This window comes from Gorilla gorilla, chromosome 5 (assembly GCF_029281585.2).
Source record: "Gorilla gorilla gorilla isolate KB3781 chromosome 5, NHGRI_mGorGor1-v2.1_pri, whole genome shotgun sequence".
In the NCBI taxonomy this organism is placed as follows: domain Eukaryota; kingdom Metazoa; phylum Chordata; class Mammalia; order Primates; family Hominidae; genus Gorilla; species Gorilla gorilla.
Window position 1 is genome coordinate 160,331,868 of NC_073229.2, and position 21,713 is coordinate 160,353,580.

A 21,713-nucleotide genomic window follows, 5' to 3' on the forward strand; every position below is an offset into this window, starting at 1 on the left:
GAACCCTGAACCAGTAGAATGTGTGAAAGAGTGAAAGAGCTGTGCTGTAAATCTGCTACTTCTGCTTCAGGACACTGTCAAACTAATTAACAGTTTCTCCTGTTTTTTAAAGCTGCATATTGAAAACTAGAATTTCACCCTGATTTCTCCAGAGTTCGGCATTCTTGAACTTAGATGAGAGCACACACATCAGGAAAGTAATTTAATTCCATCAACATGTATTTCACACCTACAACCTGCAGGACTTTGTGGAAATTCAAAGAAAATTTAACAGAAATCTGGTCTCCAAAACCTTACAGCATAATAAGAAAGTCAGATATGTGAATAAGGGTGAACTTTGCAACCATACGAGGCACAACTGAGAGTTACAGCAAAAGTCAAAACAAGCAAAGGACAAAGAGGGTGACTAGGGTCAATAATAATTGTACATTGAAAAAATAACTAAAAGAGTATAACTGGATTCTTTGCAACAGAAAGGATGAATGGTTGAAGGTACGGATACCCCATTTTCCATGATGTCATATTACACATTGCATGCCCATTATCAAAACACCTCATGTACCCCATAAATATGTATATACCTACTATGTACCCACAAAAATTTAAAATAAAACAATTATAAGAAGTGAAAATAAAATAAAATAAAATAAAATAAATCATGAAAAAAAAAAAGCAAAGGACAGTGGCAGTGGCAAGAGGGCCTGGACCCTGGAACTCCATTTTGAGGTTGACTCAGAAAATGATTACAATGTGTATGTATAAGTTTTAGCATCTCCACTTAACAAATTGGCTTATTGTTCAAAAAGAGCATTTAACAGTGATATTTCTGTAAATGAAGAGAATTTATTCAAATTTAATCAACAAATTTTTTACTGTTTCCATTACATGTAAGATTATTATACACTAGATACCAGGGGTCAGAAAGGTTGATTAAATGGTTTCTGACTTTGGGGTGTAATAGTTGTTCACCAATAACTGTAGTACAAGACATATGAAAAATCCTGTAACAGTTGGGTGTAGCGGTACATATGTATAATCCCAGCTACCCTGGAGGCCGAGGCAGGAGGACTGTTTTTAGGGCAGGAGTTTGAGGTTGTAGTACACTATGATTGCACACCTGTGAATAGCCACCACACTCCAGCCTGGACAGCATAGCAAGACTGTCACTTAAAAAAAAAAATTCCTATAAAAGGAAGATAAACAAAGCCTATGAATAGCCACTAACCAAGCAAGAAATTTTATTAGAATTACTAGCTCAATAATTATCAAAGTAGGGCTTAATAACACATTATTAAGAGGTTCAGTTGGACTGATGCTCAAAAGTGCTAATATTAGGTTTATGTAGTTGGATCTCCATGGGTGCTTAACAGTCAGCTCTGCTCACTTAAACACAAAGGCTTTCTTTGTTCTCAGTATCACCTGAGCTACTTCTGCACCAGTTAGTCACTACTCGACTTCTGGAAACAATTGACATAGACCTATTTCAGGGAACCAGATATACAGTTGACAGAAACAGCCTTATAATATGGATACATTTACAGCTTTCTTAAATCTCAGATATTTATTCTAGATTTAAGGTTTCTCCTGGTACCAAAATTAATCAGCCCCTATACAGAGACTATTCCATAAAGAAGGTACTCAAAAATGAAAATAATTTTTATTAACATATTTTTGCATTTAAGCCAAACCCAACTTGTAAAATTTAAAAATTACTGTACCGGCAGTGCCAACACAAATTTTGTATTCCTAAAATTAGCACCAAAGTAGTGCAAAAATGTGTTAATATGTAGATATCTGTGATATTTACAAAAGAAAAGTGAACAGAAAATGAATTTCACAGTTCGGGTCAATGCTCACATGGATTAGGCAATGAAACATTCTGGAACACCTTTTTACAACTATTCCAAATGAGAATTTGGAAACCATAAAACAATAAAATCCAAACAAAGGTGCATTAGGATAACTGTAAATGCCTTTAAGTAATGATTTGTAAAATTGTATAAGGGTCTTAAATAAACCTATCATTTTATTACCAGGCACAGTTAACATTCCCCAGATTTTTACAAGAGGAATTTAGCGAGCTATCTGTAAAATTTAGCTTAGCTAATCATTTACGTTTCTACCCAGAAATACATTTCAAATACATTATCATATCATATCAAATACATATCAATACATTATCAAAGTAAATATGGTAGCTATGCACTGGGAGTCCTTTTGGAAACAAATATATCGGATCTTTATCAATAATTGATTAACACATTTAAATACTTCAAAAGCCAGGACCTTGTACTATTATACAGAGGGTGCTTTATTCAGATTGTTATATGAATTTTTTTCCTCCCATCTTCAGCTTCTTATATCTTCGTTTTTCTTTATCTCACAAAACACAAATCGCTCCCTAAATAACACTCGATAAGTTATTAATGTTAGTTTAAATAAACTTATTTTTTCTTGGATTGTTGCACGTTCTTCCCCTTTAGAAAGCTACCTTGAGGATTTTTTTCTCTGGTTAGCTTTATGTATGTCCTCAAATAAGAAAGTTAAGTGCTATTGTTTTCGCAAATGGCTATGTAGCATTGCTTCTGAATCATTTGCTTGTTAATTAAAGGATAACCCAGATAGAAGTTAAATGGAGTAGTCATGGCCTGCCGTGCTATTTTAGAAAATATTGGCCACCAGTTAACACTGCAACTTGTCAGATATCTACTTGCCCATCTGAGAGGGCAGGTTTGAAAGTACACAAATAAAGAATACACATCATGATGACCAATTCATTCAAAAACTTTGAACATTTTTATGGGGAAAGACATTATATGCTACATGTTTTAACCTACAAGGCATCATAGAAAATTAACAATGAAAAGATTTGTTGGCTAGCTTTATTTAATTACTGGATTTTTTTGTTGTTTTTTATTATACTTTAAGTTTTAGGGTACATGTGCACGATGTGCAGGTTTGTTACATATGTATACATGTGCCATGTTGGTGTGCTGCACCCGTTAACTCATCATTTAACATTAGCCATATCTCCTAATGCTATCCCTCCCCCATCCCCCGATGCCACAACAGGCCCCAGTGTGTGATGTTCGCCCTCCTGTGTCCATGTGTTCTCATTGTTCAATTCCCACCTATGAGTGAGAATATGCAGTGTTTGGTTTTTTGTCCTTGCAATAGTTTGCTGAGAATGACGGTTTCCAGCTTCATCCATGTCCCTACAAAGGACATAAACTCACCATTTTTTGTGGCTGCATAGTATTCCACGGTGTATGTGTGCCACATTTTCTTAATCCAGTCTATCATTGTTGGACATTTGGGTTGGTTCCAAGTCTTTGCTATTGTGAATAGTGCCGCAATAAACATACGTGTCCATGTGTCTTTATAGCAGCATGATTTATAATCCTTTGGGTATATACCCAGTAATAGGATGGCTGGGTAAAATGGTATTTCTAGTTCTAGATCCCTGAGGAATCGCCACACTGACTTCCACAATGGTTGAACTAGTTTACAGTCCCACCAACAGTGTAAAAGTGTTCCTATTTCTCCACATCCTCTCCAGTACCTGTTGTTTCCTGACTTTTTAACGATCGCCATTCTAACTGGTGTGAGATGGTATCTCATAGTGGTTTTGATTTGCGTTTCTCTGATAGTCAGTGATGATGAGCATTTTTTCACATGTCTTTTGGCTGCATAAATGTCTTCTTTTGAGAAGTGTCTGTTCATATCCTTCGCCCACTTGTTGATGGGGTTGTTTGTTTTTTTCTTGTAAATTTGTTGGAGTTCATTGTAGATTCTGGATATTAGCCCTTTTTCAGATGAGTAGATTGTGAAAATTTTCTCCCATTCTGTAGGTTGCCTGTTCACTCTGATGGTAGTTTCTTTTGCTGTGCAGAAGCTCTTTAGTTTAATTAGATCCCATTTGTCAATTTTGGCTTTTGTTGCCATTGCTTTTGGTGTTTTAGACATGAAGTCCTTGCCCATGCCTGTGTCCTGAATGGTATTGCCTAGGTTTTCTTCTAGGGTTTTTATGGTTTTAGGTCTAACATTTAAGTCTTTAATCCATCTTGAATTGATTTCTGTATAAGGTGTAAGGAAGGGATCCAGTTTCAGCTTTCTACATATGGCTAGCCAGTTTTCCCAGTACCATTTATTAAATAGGGAATCGTTTCCCCATTTCTTGTTTTTGTCAGGTTTGTCAAAGACCAGAGAGTTGTAGATATGCAGCATTATTTCTGAGGGCTCTGTTCTGTTCCATTGGTCGGTATCTCTGTTTTGGTACCAGTACCATGCTGTTTTTGTTACTGTAGCCTTGTAGTATAGTTTGAAGTCAGGTAGCATGATGCCTCCAGCTTTGTTCTTTTGGCTTAGGATTGACTTGGTAATGCGGGCTCTTTTTTGGTTCCATATGAACTTTAAAGTAGTTTGTTCCAATTCTGTGAAGAAAGTCATTGGTAGCTTGATGGGGATGGCATTGAATCTATAAATTACCTTGGGCAGTATGGCCATTTTCACAATATTGATTCTTCCTTCCCTTGAGCATGGAATGTTCTTCCATTGTTTGTATCCTTTTTTATTTCATTGAGCAGTGGTTTGTAGTTCTCCTTGAAGAGGTCCTTCACATCCCTTGTAAGTTGGATTCCTAGGTATTTTATTCTCTTTGAAGCAATTGTGAATGGGAGTTCACTCATGATTTGGCTGTTTGTCTGTTATTGGTGTATAAGAATGCTTGTGATTTTTGCTCATTGATTTTGTATCCTGAGACTTTGCTGAAGTTGCCTATCAGCTTAAGGAGACTTTGGGCTGAGACAATGGGGTTTTCTAGATATACAATCATGTCATCTGCAAAGAGGGACAATTTGACTTCCTCTTTTCCTAATTGAATACCCTTTATTTCCTTCTCCTGCCTGATTGTCCTGGCCAGAACTTCCAACACTATGTTGAATAGGAGTGGTGAGAGAGGGCATCCCTGTATTGTGCCAGTTTTCAAAGGGAATGCTTCCAGTTTTTGCCCATTCATTATGATATTAGCTGTGGGTTTGTCATAGATAGCTCTTATTATTTTGAGATACGTCCCATCAATACCTAATTTATTGAGAGTTTTTAGCATGAAGAGTTGTTGAATTTTGTCAAAGGCCTTTTCTGCATCTATTGAGATAATCATGTGGTTTTTGTCTTTGCTTCTGTTTATATGCTGGATTACCTTTATTGATTTGCGTATATTGAACCAGCCTTGCATCCCAGGGATGAAGCCCACTTGATCATGGTGGATAAGCTTTTTGATGTGCTGCTTGATTGGGTTTGCCAGTATTTTATTGAGGATATTTGCATTGATGTTCATCAGGGATATTGGTCTAAAATTCTCTTTTTTTGTTGTGTCTCTGCCAGGCTTTGGTATCAGGATGATGCTGGCCTCATAAAATGAGTTAGGGAGGATTCCCTCTTTTTCTATTGATTGGAATAGTTTCAGAAGGAATGGTACCAGCTCCTCCTTGTACCTGTGGTAGAATTTGGCTGTGAATCCATCTGGTCCTGGACTTTTTTTGGTTGGTAAGCTATTAATTATTGCCTCAATTTCAGATCCTGTTGCTGGTCTATTCAGAGATTCAACTTCTTCCTGGTTTAGTCTTGGGAGGGTGTATGTGTCGAGGAATTTATCCATTTCTTCTAGATTTTCTAGTTTATTTGCATACAGGTGTTTATAGCATTCTCTGATGGTAGTTTGTATTTCTGTGGGATCGGTGCTGATATCCCCTTTATCATTTTTTGATTGCGTCTATTTGATTCTTCTCTCTTTTCTTATTAGTCTTGCTAGCTGTCTATCAATTTTGTTCATCTTTTCAAAAAACCAGCTTCTGAATTCATTGATTTTTTGAAGGGTTTTTTGTATCTCTGTTTCCTTCAGTTCTGCTCTGATCTTAGTTATTTCTTGCCTTCTGCTAGCTTTTGCATCTGTTTGCTCTTGCTTCTCTAGTTCTTTTAATTGTGATGTTAGGGTATCAGTTTTAGATCTTTCCTGCTTTCTCTTGTGGGCATTTAGTGCTATAAATTTCCCTCTACACACTGCTTTGACTGTGTCCCAGGGATTCTGGTATGTTGTGTCTTTGTTCTCACTGGTTTCAAAGAACATCTTTATTTCTGCCTTCATTTCATTATGTACTCAGTAGTCATTCAGGAGCAGGTTGTTCAGTTTCCATGTAGTTGAGCAGTTTGGAGTGAGTTTCTTAATCCTGAGTTCTAGTTTGATTGCACTGTGGTCTGAGAGACAGTTTGTTATAATTTCTGTTCTTTTACATTTGCTGAGGAGTGCTTTACTTCCAACTATGTGGTCAATTTTGGAATAGGTGTGGTGTGGTGCTGAGAAGAATGTATATTCTGTTGATTTGGGGTGGAGAGTTCTGTAGATGTCTATTAGGTCCTCTTGGTGCAGAGCTGAGTTCAGTTCCTGGATATCCTTGTTAACTTTCTGTCTCGCTGATCTAATGTTGACAGTGGGGTGTTAAAGTCTCCCATTATTATTGTGTGGGAGCCTAAGTCTCTTTGTAGGTCACTAAGGACTTGCTTTATGAATCTGGGTGCTCCTGTATTGGGTGCATATATATTTAGTATAGTTAGCTCTTCTTGTTGAATTGATCCCTTTACCATTATGTAATGGCTTTCTTTGTCTCTTTTGATCTTTGTTGGTTTAAAGTCTGTTTTATCAGAGACTAGGATTGCAACCCCTGCCTTTTTTTGTTTTCCATTTTCTTGGTAGATCTTCCTCCATCCCTTTATTTTGAGCCTATGTGTGTCTCTGCACATGAGATGGGTTTCCTGAATACAGCACACTGATGGGTCTTGACTCTTTATCCAATTTGCCAGTCTGTGTCTTTTAATTGGAGCATTTAGCCTATTTACATTTAAGGTTAATATTATTATGTGTGAATTTGATCCTGTCATTATGATGTTAGCTGGTTATTTTGCCCGTTAGTTGATGCAGTTTCTTCCTACCCTCAATGGTCTTTACAATTTGGCATGTTTTTGCAGTGGCTGGTACTGGTTGTTCCTTTCCAGGTTTAGTGCTTCCTTCAGGAGCTCTTTTAGGGCAGGCCTGGTGGTGACAAAATCTCTCAGCATTTGCTTGTCTGTAAAGTATTTAATTACTGGGGTTTTTAAAACACCATCTGAGTTTATGTTTCAAAGACTGGCCCAATATGGTAGCTCACACTTATAATCCCAGTATTTATGGTAGGCCTAGGCAGGAGGATCACTTAAGCCCAGGATCATCAGCCCTGGCAACACAGTGATACCCCCATGTCTATTATATTTTTTTTATTTGAAAAAAAAATTGCAAGACAGGCTAGAGTCAGGGGAATGAGGCACTAGCCTTACTTAAAATTTAGGGGAATACCAAATAACTTGGTGATCACAATGTATCATATCTTAATGTAATATTTTTAAAAATCAAAATTAAAACCAAAAAAAGTCATGAGAAACAATATATCAAAAATTTAAATAAAGATCCAAAGAGGTCTGCATTCTGTCATGTTGCTGAACTAATGTTACTATTATTCATTTGACTCTAGGTGAAAAAAAATAGGTAAGGAATCATGCTGTTTTCTTCTTTGTTGTAAAGATAAAAACAGATCTAAACTTAATATCTCCAGCTCATGGCATCATTAGTTTAGTAATATTTTAGTCAAAGTTAGTGAATAGTAACCATTATTTCCTATCATCTACACTTAGGATATGTCACTTAATTTCAATGTCATTATCTTAACTATGAATCTTCCTAAAGTACTACACTACTTGGAAAACTAAAGGGAAGTTTAAGAAGTAATCCATCATTTCAATTTGCTACATTTGTGGCATATTTCCATCATTCAGGGCTATTTTACTTGCTTCTGAGTTTATTATATAAATATAGGTATGCTCTCAGCTACATAAGACATTTTCTTTTAGTATTTTGAGATGGGGGAATTTTATAGAATATGAAAAAAAGGAAAAGATCATCTATATTTTCTTTTAGATTTTCCTTATACATAACATAGGAATAATTTATTTATTGAATAATTGATTTCATTCTATATAGAGCTATCACTACATTTCTTTACTTTCCTATGTAGCAAAACTCCTTAAAAGAGTGGTCTACACTTGATATTGTTTCAAACTTCTTCACATTTTTTCTCTTCTTAAACTTTTTATCATAAAATAACTTCAATTTATCAAAAATCTGCAAGAATACTCATATACTCTTTCTCCATATGCACCATTTGTTATATTTTGCAATATTTGCCTTACTGCATACATTTTTTCTTAACACTTCATTGTACATATGCTACTTTATCACTAAATATTTCAGCATGTATTTTCTAAGAATGAAGGCATTCTTTTGTAACCACACTTCAATTATCAGACATTCAAATAATGTATTTGGGGTATTTCTGGACAATCACTGTGATGTCAACATTCAAGTTTTGAAAGGCACATGTGAAACGAGTATTAAAATATTTATAAATACTGTCTCATGCATAAATCCATATCCAAAATTGTGCTAATAATGTCATTTATGACATTTTTTCTGATACAGAATCCAGTTAAGGGTCATGCATTGCATTTAGTGCACTGTCTCTGGTATTCATTATTATGAAACAATACCTAAGGCTGTCTTTGTCTTTCATGATATTGACATTTTTTAAGAGAGCACAGGCTGATTGTTTTGTGAAGTGTTCTTCAACAATTTTTTCTAATGTTTCCTCTTTATTAGAATCAGATGTGCATTTGGGGCAGGAACACAATATGTGTGAGGTTGTATCCTCAGTGCATTACATTAGGAAGAGCATGATGTCAGTTTCTGGTGGCACTAACTTGGATTACTTAGGGAAGATGATGCTCCCTCCACATTTTTCCACTAAAAACTACCCATTTTTTTCTTCTCCAATTAATAAGTCTTCTGTGGGTAAATGCTTTGATATTGGGTAATTACCCCATTGCTTTTTAAACTTTCACTTAATAATTTTAGTATCCATTAATGATTCTGGCCTGAATCAGTCATTACCATATCGGGTGCAAAATGGTAATTTTCCAGCTCTATTATTTCTTCTACATTTATCAGTTGGCACAGTCTACAAGGAAGAGATTTCACTCTTCCTTATTTATTTACTTATTTACCTTATCACCTGTATGAACTCATTGGTTCTTACTTCAGCCAATGGTTTATAATCCATTCTTTCGTTATTCATTTTGAGACTCAAATTTCCCGTATTTTCTCAGAGAGATCCCTTGATGTTGTCACTTCTGTCATTTTTAAATGATTCCATCATTTTTTGAGCTCCCCCTTATTCTCTAGTATAACAAGATGCTACAGTTCATCTGATACATTTTCCATCCCTGCCCTAGAATTGGCCATTTCACCAAGATAAATCTGGTTCCTATTAGCAAAAAGTCATATTTAAAAACCAGAATCTGGGTGCTAGAAGTGCTCGTTGCTACTTCTAGGCACTTCTAGAGTGTTGCTGCTTCTAGGCACACAATAAAATGTGCTCAAGTACTGTGAATAGTTCATGGCCAACTCTCAGTCTTCATGGTACCTGACCCATTAGCAGCATTTAATTTTAATGATCGCATCTTCCTCCCAGCAATACAATCTTCATGAAGCTTCTAGGAAATGATGCTCTCTTGGCTTTCCTCTGCCCTCATGGAATACTTCCCAGTCCTCTTTAATTTTCCCTACTTTTCTCTAAACCCATCTAAAGTCAAGGTAGAGTCTAGAACTCAGGACTTTTTGATCCTTTTCTCATCTGTATCTATACTTACTCCCTAGGTAATGTTATCTGACAACTTTCAAGTTTTTATCTCAAGCCCAGTCTTCTCCCTCAAGCTCTGGATTTTATATCCATTTATTTCTACTTAGCATCTTCACCTGAATCTCTGATAGATGTCTAAATACAACATGTGTAAAATTGAACCACTCCAGACCTGGTCCACCTATAGCCTGCCCTTGAATTATGCCTTTGCAAGCATAATGCAGCCTAAATAACAAACTGATTTTGGTCACTCACTGCCATCAGGGAGCACCCATTGTTTCCTCTGCCTCTGCCATCTGTTGTGATTTTTGAGTTCCACAGAGGAAAGGGGGAGATGGGAGAAGGTAGGACAGAAGCCAAAATTACTTTACATATGAGCCGTACATTTCCTACTAGACTGTTAAACTGACTCTACATTCAAAATTGGCAGCAGACGTCACTAATGTGGCCTTAGAGTGATTCATATAATTTCAGCTGAGATAAGAAATATCTTGACAGACATTCAAATAATGTGTTTGGGGTATTTCTGGACAATCACTGTGATGTCAACACTCAAGTTTTGAAAGGCACATGTGAAATGAGTATTAAAATATCTCTACTGGCAAGATTAGATTTTTATGGCAACCAGTAAGAGAGAATACACCATTAGAGAGTAAACACTCTCTGCTTCTTGTCAGGGGCATCCAGGTCACTTTTTGTGCAAGATTATTGATTCCTTTGCCAATGAAGTTCCTGGAATATTAGAAACCATTTCCTCATGTGTAAACTGGTGTATTTACAACCCTTCTAATTCAGGTGGAAAAATTCATCATACAAGTGAGAGTGTGGGATGAGAACTTGGCCTAAATGTTTGAGTCTCAATTCTGCTATAGTAGAAAAAGAATAACTGCTCATTTCAAATGCAGGCAGAAGTGTGTGAATTTCACTTAGCATGCCAGCATCATTAACAAGAAAATGAAATTCTTAATTCATATATTTCATGGCCTTCCAAAATTACATTCTGAAACACCTTGACATTTTAGTAAATGTAATATATAAGAAATATTAGTTAGGCCGGGTGCAGTGGCTCTCTCCTATAATCCCAGCACTTTGGGAGGCCAAGGTGGGCACATAGCTTGAGCTCAGGAGTTAAAGACGAGCCTGGGCAACATGGCAAAAACTTGTCTCTACAAAAAATAGAAATATTAGCTAGGCATGGTGGCACATGCCTGTAGTACCATCTACTCAGGAGGCTGAGGTGGGAGGATCGCATGAGCCCAGGAGGCAGAGGTTGAAGTGAGCCAAGATTGCACCACTGCACTCCAGACTGGATGACAGTGTGAGACCCAGTCTCAAAAAATAAATAAGTAAAAATTAAAAAAAAAAACAAATATCAGGTATGTTCATGAAACATTTCAAATGTAGAGTTCAATAGACCATATTTTTAAAAGTATAGAAAGAAAACAAGACATTTATGCAGCCAAAAAACACATGAAAAAATGCTCATCATCACTAGCCATCAGAGAAATGCAAATCAAAACCACAATGAGATACCATCTCACACCAGTTAGAATGGCAATCATTAAAAAGTCAGGAAACAACAGGTGCTGGAGAGGATGTGGAGAAATAGGAACACTTTTACACTGTTGGTGGGACTGTAAACTAGTTCAACCCTTGTGGAAGTCAGTGTGGCCATTCCTCAGGGATCTAGAACTAGAAATACCATTTAACCCAGCCATCCCATTACTGGGTATATACCCAAAGGACTACAAATCATGCTGCTATAAAGACACATGGACACGTATGTTTATAGCAGCACTATTCACAATAGCAAAGACTTGGAACCAACCCAAATGTCCAACAATGATAGACTGGATTAAGAAAATGTGGCACATATACACCATGGAATACTATGCAGCCATAAAAAATGATGAGTTCATGTCCTTTATAGGGACATGGATGAAATTGGAAATCATCATTCTCAGTAAACTATCGCAAGAACAAAAAACCAAACACCGCATATTCTCACTCATAGGTGGGAATTGAACAATGAGATCACATGGACACAGGAAGGGGAATATCACACTCTGGGGACTGTGGTGGGGTGGGGGGAGGGGGGGAGCGATAGCATTGGGAGATATACCTAATGCTAGATGACGAGTTAGTGGGTGCAGCGCACCAGCATGGCACATGTATACATATGTAACTAACCTGCACAATGTGCACATGTACCCTAAAACTTAAAGTATAAAAAAAAAAAACCGATGCATACTTTAAAAAAAAAAAGTATAGAAAGCATCTTTTAAATTTCTCTTCTTTTAATACATTTATTTTTACAGAGTGGAGAAAATTGGCTCTCTTTTAAATATATAAATTTCTTGACTTGATGACTTTCCACAGGTACAACATACTCAGGGGAGATTGGCACCAAGAAAAAGGTGAAAAGACTATTAAGCTTTCAAAGATACTTCCATGCATCAAGGCTGCTTCGTGGAATTATACCACAAGCCCCCCTGCACCTGCTGGATGAAGACTACCTTGGACAAGCAAGGGTAAGCTGACTACCCCATCTCCTCACAGCAGGCCAGTGGCCAAGAGCATGTGCCTCAGCTGATAGCACTGGTGTTGGAGTCCTACTCTGCCTCTGAGGAGCTCTGTGACCCTGAGTTTATTATTCCATACATCTGGACTTGTTCCTCTAATAGAAAATGAAATTAACAGAAACATCCCCCTTATGAGGTGCATGAAGTAAACCATGTTTATGTGCTTAATATACCCATGCCTAACACATACTAGCCATTTTCATTTTTATAAAAGTACAAAACATATTTTCACAATACTAAGTAAAGCAAAATTTTGGACCGGCAGATTACTAATGAGGGAATAACTAAATTTTTTAATTTATTAAATTAGCTCATTGTAACAGCTACACTAAAAATAACCCAATCACTATCAACTCTTAATTCTACTTTAGGCTATTGATGCACTGCATTTTCCTTTTCATAATTTTTAATTCATTTGAATAAATTTTAATAACTCTACAATTACTTTTGTAATACATTGATCTGACTGAGGGTGGAAATTAATGTGTGACCATCTGAAAAAAGTGTTCAGGTTATGTCTACCCCAAACTGCCAAAGGAATTTAAATTTCAGCAATAAATGCCCCAGTTTAAACAGAAGTCGAAGATAGATTTTACAGCTTGCATGCTAAGTGATATTATACTATTTATATACTATTATGAAATATATACCACTGGCAAAGCACAGTGCCTCATGCCTGTAAATCCCAGTACTTTGAGAGGCCGAGGCAGCAGGATTGCTTAAGCTCAGGAGGTTGAGGCTGCAGTGAGGTATGATGATGCTACTGTACTCCAGCCTGGGGTACAGAGTGAGACCAGCTCTCAAAAAGAAAGAAGGAAAGAAAAGAAAGAAGGAAAGAAAAGAAAAGAAAGAAGGAAAGGAAAGAAAGAAGGAAAGGAAAAAGGAAAGGAAAGGAAAGGGAGAGAGGAGGGTGGGAGGGAGGGAAGGAAGGAAGGCAGGCAGGCAGGCAGGCAGGCAGGCAGGCAACTAATATATGCCATTAGAAAATGAACAGCAAGTAATGTCAAAAGAGCTAATTCCCAATATTAGGCCTCCAAAAGGATAAAAAAATCATTCCTAACAGCTTAAGGTCTGAGATTGGGAAATTTTTGAATGTTTGCTTGTTTGTTGAGAGGAGAACAAGCCTTAACTTCCCCAGCCCTGGAATGTCACTGACAGAGCACTCTTGGCGGTGTCTTTCCTCTAAGCAGCCACCTCTCAAGAAAGGTGGTGTGAGATGTGGAAAGGACAGAGGGCTGGAAGTCCAGCTATCAGAGGCCAAGTCCTAGGGCTGTCTTTAATATTGTGTGAGTTAGGTAAAAGTCTCACGCAATCTAAACCTCAAAAATAACCTAATATCCCTTCATTTTTCTGATGTGTTGTGAGGGTCTTTTTGTGTCACGCTGAGGCATTTGGATTTTATTGTAGGACATAGGGAAACCATTCATTTGCACTAGATGGTAGTATGCTAGGATTTTCAACTTTTTAATTGTTTAATCCACTATATCCCAAAGTAAATGTTTGAGTCTCCAGTGTGATTCATTTGCGTGCTGTTTTTTGTTTGCCTTTTCAGCATATGCTCTCCAAAGTGGGAATGTGGGATTTTGACATTTTCTTGTTTGATCGCTTGACAAATGGTAAGTTACCCAAAAGAATTCTCACTAAAATATACACCATAAAGTGGGATTAATTTCATGAAAAACAAAATTTATTTTTAAACACTGCTATTCCTTTTTCCTTCTTTCCCCATTTTCATAAACCTACAGCTACTGAAGAAGGACTGGGGTAAGGGAAAATCAACTCAGATGAAAAATAAGGACTGAATTTGACCTTAGAATCTTAAGACAGTTTCCTTGTGACCTTGATCATCCCAGAGGAATTTAGAAACCACAGATTAGATTCTTTTCTTGCAGAATATTTTGGCCACATCCAGAAGTAGGGAGTTCATTGTTAGTTGATGAAAACTAGAAACAAAAGCACATCTGATCAGCCCTGACTTTTACAGGGCAGGGTGCTTATGCAGTTTTATTAAGTGAGCTAAGTCTGCCCTGTTGCGGGTATTGCTCAAATGTGTTTGACATCATCAGAAGAAAACAATTGCTGAGGAAAGAATATAAAAGCTTAGGCTGCAGCCAAAGGGAAAAGTAAACATCTTCACTGGTGTCACTTCTTAAGTTTTTGTGCCTATAAAGACCTTCCTTAAGAAAATAATAAAAAACCTATTATATTTTTATCTGGCCATTAAACAAATGCTGATGAGCTTTGAGAGCCAATGAAAGACATCACATTTAATGCTGATGTTGATAGGTCTCTTTTAAGTCATTATATATGGTTTTCTCATCATTCTATTACTTGGCAAACAATATCCAGTTGAGAGAAATATAGCCTAAAACCACGAAATGGACCTTTACAGTGTGGAAAGAAAACTAGATCATGGAGAGAAGAATCCCATAATTTTGCATGTCATTTCGTTCAAATCAACTGAGAAACGGGTACTGGTAAACTAAGTTACCTGTGAACAAAAGAACTTGTTCAATGGTATTTGTTTAAAAGAGAATATAATCATGACCCTCATAGACATATAAAATGACCACATGACAGAGATTTTCTTTAACTCAATTAATTAGAGATCCAGTAAGATGCTACAACTAGTTCAAAGGAGAAGTCAAAGAGCCTCACAAGTATATGAAGTATATACCACACATATCTAAGAAATGCTGAAACTGATTTATAAGTAGCCGCAAAATCGACAGGGGGAAATAAATTGTATTTCCACCTAACTGATTTCATTTCCTGTATGTTTTCTTCCAGTAGTTTCATAGTTTCAGGTCTCATGTATTTTAGTGTTGATTTTTGTATATGGTGAGAGATGAGGGTCTAATTTAATTCTTCTGCATGTGGATATCCCACTTTCCCAGCACCATTTATTGAAGAGACTATCGTTTCCCCAATGTGTTTTTGGTGCCTTTGTCAAACATTAGTTGGCTGCAGAAGCATGAATTTATTTCTGGGTTCTCTATTCTGTTCCATTGGCCTCATTGTCTGTGCTTTTAAAATTCAAAATCATTATTCCTAAATAAACAATATTTCTTGAATGCTTACAAGTCATTACAGCTTCAATTTTGCATCTCTGCTGACTTGAATTCTAAAATAGCTCATAGTCAGATCTCCTCTTGAGTGATTTTCCATAGGAAGAAGAATAGGCTATGACTATCAAGCAATATGGTGGTTTAGATACACCTGTAAATGGAATAGTCAATTGGAAGTGACTTAAGGAACATTTCAAGTGGCCATAAGCTCTGTCTTTAAAAAAATACACATATACACATGTGTGTGTGTGTGTATGTGTATGTATCCCTGACACCTCAGTAGGCAGATTCTTTCTAACTAACTCTTAATGTCTTCATTGTCTTTGGTGAAGGGAGAAGGTCTGAGCTAATTTTACTTGTACAATAAGAAAAAACCTAGGATCAGATCATAGTAATAATATGCTCTATACTTGAATAATTTCACTTCTAAAGGGGAAAAAATATTCTATCACAGAAACTTTATTACAGAGACTTTAGATCTTATTGTCAATCTTGATATTTTAGTGGTGATCAAAATGAGTTAAAGGAAGTGACTGTTTTCCTGCAGGAAACAGCCTGGTAACACTGTTGTGCCACCTCTTCAATACCCATGGACTCATTCACCATTTCAAGTTAGATATGGTGACCTTACACCGATTTTTAGGTAAGTCCTTTTTTTCACATTTCTAGCCCCATTCTCTTGAATAATGTCAATGCATAATACTCTTTAATATAAAGTGGTAAGAACCATAGGATGATAGATGCACACCTCCAATTAATCTTAAATGATCTCATCTTACTTTTAAAATATGGCTTGTTCATCCTAAATCATTTAAAAATTGTTTACTTGATTACAGTTGATCCCGAACAACTTGGGGGTTAGGGGTGCTAACCCCCTGTGTAGTCAAAAAATCTATGTATAGCTTTTGACTCTCAAAAACCTAACTACTAATAGCTTACTACTGTTGACTGGAAGCCTTACCAATAATAAACAGTTAATTAACACATACTTTTTATGTTCTTTGTATTATGTATTGTATTCTTATAGTAAAGTAAGATAGAGAAAAGAAAATGTTCTTTTAAAAATTACAGGGAATCCTAGCACTTTGGGAGGCGGGCGTATCACAAGGTCAGGAGTTCGAGACCAGCCTGGCCAGCATAGTGAAACCCTGTCTCTACTAAAAATACAAAAAAAAATTAGCCAGGCTTGTTGGCAGGTGCCTGTAATCCCAGCCACTTGGGAGGCTGAGGCACGGAGAATCACTTGAACCCAGGAGGTGGAGGTTGCAGTGAGCCAAGATTGTGCCACTGCACTCCAGCCTGGGCGACAGTGCAAGACTCTGTCTTAAAAATAAATAAATAAATAAATAAATAAATAAATGACAGGGAAGAGAAAATGTATTTCCTATTCATCAAGTGGATATGGATCATCATAAAGCTCTTCATCCTTGTCATCTTCACACTGAGTAGGCTGAGGAAGAGGAGGAAGACGAGGGGTTGGTCTTCCTGTCTCAGGGTGGCCAAGGCAGAAAGAATCTGAGTACAAGTGGACTCACATGGTTTAAACCCATGTTCTCAAGGGTCAAGTGTAGTTATGTTTATAATAAATTATATATAAAGAAAACCATCAGGAACATATCGTTTTCAAAGAAGACACTGGTCTGCTGACATATTAACAAACCTCCAGCAGCATGCGCCTCAAATAATTTTAATCAGGACATGAGTTGTTGAAAATTTTCAAAAGGCTTTTTAAAAAATAATAATAACTACCATTTATGTAGTGCCCACTATGAGCAGAGTACTTTTGGCAAGTTATTTCTAACCACTTAAACAAATCTGCAAGTAGGATGTTATTATCACCATTTGTCCCATAGTTTAGGAGAGGTACAAAGAGGTTTCATTACTTGCCCAAGGCCAACAGCTAGTAAGTGGCAGAATATGAGCCCAAGCCTAGCTCTGTCGACTTGGGAGTCCACCATTTTTCCACTCACCTCCATCATTACTCTGTATCAAAAGGCAGCCTCAGTTCTTATTTAAATTTGTGCATATTCTTATTTATCTGCCAGTGAATTTTTCAGGGGACATTTCTAATCACCAAATGACTTTCCTCTGCCATTTACATGTTTCTGGCTTCTTTTTGACTTGCCACATGGCTGTACTTTGATTTTGGAAGCTGACTTAATGCCATCAGAAGAAAATAACAGGCATGACAATAATAATGGGAGCCACAACCAGGTTTCTATGGTGCTTACATCTGCTGGAAGCTCTTCCAAGGACTTGCATATATTAATAAACACATTTAATCCTTACTCCACTTTGAGCTCAGAGCTATTGCTATCCCCATTTTACAGAGGAGGAAACTGAGGGAACTTGCAGTTAAGTAACTTGCCCAATACAGACATTAAAGTGATAGAGGGTTTAAATATAATTGTAAAATATACCTGCTGAATAAAAAGTATGTGCAACACAACAGAAATATTTGAAACCAGTCACAACATGGCTAATTTCCAGAAATCCAAATAACCTCAAGCTGATTGTATTTTAATTGATTGAGCAAAGAAATGGCCATGCATAGGGCCAAATAATTTTGATTTGTCCGAAAAGGGAGATACAGATATAGATACTTTGGACACGTGTATCTACCCAGAAAATATGTAAAGAATACAAAGACTTGACAACAGAATTAACACTGTAATCCAGAGCCAGATTCATAGCAATGGGCTGAGAGAATCTGGCCACACTTGCAAATCAGGACAGTCTATACACACTGAATATATTGCATCCTAAGCATCGCCTTGGTTATGAGCTTAAGCAGGTTAGCGTCTTCCATAAATAGCAAACCAAAATCGCCTTGCCTGTGTCTCTACTTGGTTCCAAGAGTACTCTAAGCCTTGCATTAGACTGCAGGAGCATGAAAGATGATACTCTAACTTGAATAAGGTAGAAATAAATCCAAGAAGTCCACAGTTGGATCAAGGCAATACCCTGCATCTCTGCCCTAAGAGGCCCAGATTTGCTTTCATTGGTATTTGTTATTCAAGTGTTAAACCAGTCTTTGGATATCAGTATTCTGATGCTACTTGGGCTCTTTGAAGGAAACCTCATTTGTGGCATATTATTTATAAACAGCAGAAACTCAATTAAACTATAGTGTGAGATAAAGTTGTCCTTTTCCTACGTATTTATTTTTCCTATGAATGACAGCCTTTATGAATGTCAGAAAGCGGGGATTTATGAAGGAGGTGAGAAATCCCAATGCTTCACAAATCCTTTTGGCCTTTCTCCCCTCTGCTGTCCATCTCTGCTCTCTGCTAAAAACAGCCTAGCAGAACTGCCAAGCTTGCAAACCACGTTTATTTTTAAAGCATCTCTATGCTGCACATTTTGGAGGCACTGATATTTTTAAGCAAAAAGCACCCACAGTTAAGTCTAAGCTAGTATGCCACTCCTATTTGGGTTTTAGTTGATTGAGTTATCTGTTTACCTCCCAGTCATGGTTCAAGAAGATTACCACAGCCAAAACCCGTATCACAATGCTGTTCACGCAGCCGACGTCACCCAGGCCATGCACTGCTACCTGAAAGAGCCAAAGGTAAGACAAGACCCAGCTGCCTCCTCAGCCACCTGGAAATGCCAAGGAAACTACCTGCTAGGCCCAAGTTACCCAACATATCTGAGTAACTATGTTATGTGTCATTAACAATGTGAACACAAATTATTGATATTAAGGTTCGTATCAGCTCTGAAAATCTTACAATGTTCACGAAAAAGGATGGGACTCATCTGAGGTTTTCTTTCGTATTTTGTATATTTTTGAGGCTGCATTTGGACAAAAAAAAAAAAAAACTTCCTCTCTATGGCAATCTACATCTTAGATACCTTCAACAGTCCATAGAACTAGCTCCGTGCCTTAGATCTTTGCCACAAACAGCACCAGCATTGAACTTTGTTGGGAAAAGTCTCCTACTGCATGAGTTTTGATCAACAAATGGAATCAAAGCTCCTCAAGTCTGATGTTCTATTTCCTATTGAGCCAACTGGATATCCTGATCTAGGGCCCAAGAAAACTTGTGAATGTCAAAGACCTCTTAGCAAGCATGTTCTGATGCAATAAACCAATCCAAAGTTAAAAATTAAAAACATTGTAATAATGCTCAATACTCAACATTCAGGCAGTCCTTAGACTGAAAGTCTGTTGGTACAAGGTACAGGATGAGTTTTCTTAAGGTTTCTGGAAAATTATATTCTAAGACTGTTGAGTTCAATCTGTTTTTAACATCCCCCTACATATGCGGATGCTTTGACAGCAACAACTAAATATTCAGATGTCAAACAGGCACTCTCAGGGCAAAGCTGGGTGGGTGCCTCATCCCTGCAACATATCCCAAGGACATTAATGGCTCTGTTTTTTAATTTCCAAGTAGTCTAAACATTGTACTATGTCATACAGTTGTATTTTTAAAGTTAGTATTGGATTCTCATGTCTCTGCTTATTTTCCTAGCTAACCAGAAAATCACAGATTCTCATACATTCTCCCACTATTTATTACACATTGAAAAAAATGCAGATCTTGCAAGTCGGCCCACTTCTTTCAAAGTGGCAAAGATATATTAGACAGTTGAAATACACAAATGATTTTTAAGTAGGTCCATCACGTGACCAACTTTTTTCTTCATTTACACATTTCTCTAGGAGCAAGGCTGATTTCAGGCCCTGTCTTCTCCCTATCCACCCAACAGCACTGTTGCCAACCAGCAATGCCATCACAACAACAAAACAAAACAGAGTGGAATAGGAAGAAGGGGATACCAGAATAATCTACACAATTTGAGTTTACCCAATATTGTCCACACAGTCCTTTCCTTTTTGCCTGTGATTTCATGTGACTATCACCTCATTTAATGCTTCAAAGGGTAAAGGTCTGGCTGATAGGCTTAAACAATGCCATGATGATTCATTGTGTTTGATTTAGCCAAAATGATTATGAGCCTATTTGTGAAAATACACCAATCAATCTCCCAATTTGTTTTTTTTAACAGCTCGCCAGCTTCCTCACGCCTCTGGACATCATGCTTGGACTGCTGGCTGCAGCAGCACACGATGTGGACCACCCAGGGGTGAACCAGCCATTTTTGATAAAAACTAACCACCATCTTGCAAACCTATATCAGGTAAGGGAGCCCAACCTGGAGCCAGCCACAGTATGGTCAATCGCCTTAGGCCCGGTGCTCAAGCCTGAATCTTGCCCATGGAGAAAGCCTTGTTTTAGGGTCCTAGAAGTTCAAAGATGAATGAAACACAATCTCTGCCCTCAAAAATTTGTTCAAACTCAGATGCTCAAAATGAGCAAAATCCAAGCAAACTTAATCCCAGTTTGAAAGAGGTTTGAGGAATTAGCTCACGTCAATACAATTGTTTTTTAAAATCTCTAAAGAGTAATACTTGTGCTGTTCTTTGTATCCAAAGACTTTACTAGAATAAAGTGAGCTGCTGTTTTTCTTTTCCCATCAGTAAATTTATTCTCTAATTCTCTGGCCTTGTCCCTGTAAGGAAAGAGAAGAGAGAATGATCCGTGTGTGTGTGTGTGTGTGTGTGTGTGTGTGTGTGTGTGTGTGTGTGTGTGTGTGTGTTTTCAGAAACAGGGTCTTGCTTTCTCACCCAGGCTGGAGTGCAACAGTGCAATCATAGCTCACTGCAGCCTGGAATTCCTGAGCTCAAACAATCCCTCCACCTCAGCCTCCCTAGTAGCTCAGACTACAGGCATGTGCCGCCACACCTGACTAATTCTGTTTTTCGTAGGGACGAGGTCTCACTATGTTGCCCAGGCTAGTCTCGAACTCCTGGCCTCAAGTGATCATCCCACCTCAGCCTACCAAAACACTAGGATTACTGGCATGAGCCACCTGGGACTACAGGCATGAGCTACCATGCCCGACCGAGAAGGATCTCTTTGATTATGACTAGGGAGAAATTGGGGTATAGGTCTAGGGACCACATTCAGGATACTACCTATATCACTCACCTGTTCAACTGGTCTTAGGATCTCTTGGAGGCTATAGATCCATGTCTTTCAAGATTTAGGGACAAAGTTAAAGGCAAAGCAATATCACATAGTACCATACAGATATCTTCAGTGTCCTATAGCTGGCTAGAAAAAAAGCTGAAACTTTTCTTAGCCAAATTGGTGCTTGTAAATACTGAAAGTAAAAATTGTTTAAAAGGACTTGAAAATAATAGGAAACTTCAATTTTGTCAAAAAATTGTGATCCCTTTATTTTTGGCTATATACCATCACTATTAA

General features: G+C 37.4%; 1 protein-coding gene across 2 annotated transcripts in view; it reads left to right on the top strand.

The window, feature by feature from the left end:
- PDE7B (phosphodiesterase 7B) overlaps positions 1-21,713 on the top strand; it is a 343,143-nt gene that overhangs the window by 285,574 nt on the left and 35,856 nt on the right. For both annotated transcript variants that reach the window (XM_004044729.5, XM_019030183.4), the window contains 5 exons: positions 12,162-12,313; positions 13,917-13,980; positions 15,980-16,075; positions 18,903-19,003; positions 20,452-20,583. In XM_004044729.5, the coding sequence (XP_004044777.3) occupies positions 12,162-12,313; positions 13,917-13,980; positions 15,980-16,075; positions 18,903-19,003; positions 20,452-20,583 (545 nt within the window). The remainder of the gene's footprint in view (positions 1-12,161; positions 12,314-13,916; positions 13,981-15,979; positions 16,076-18,902; positions 19,004-20,451; positions 20,584-21,713) is intronic.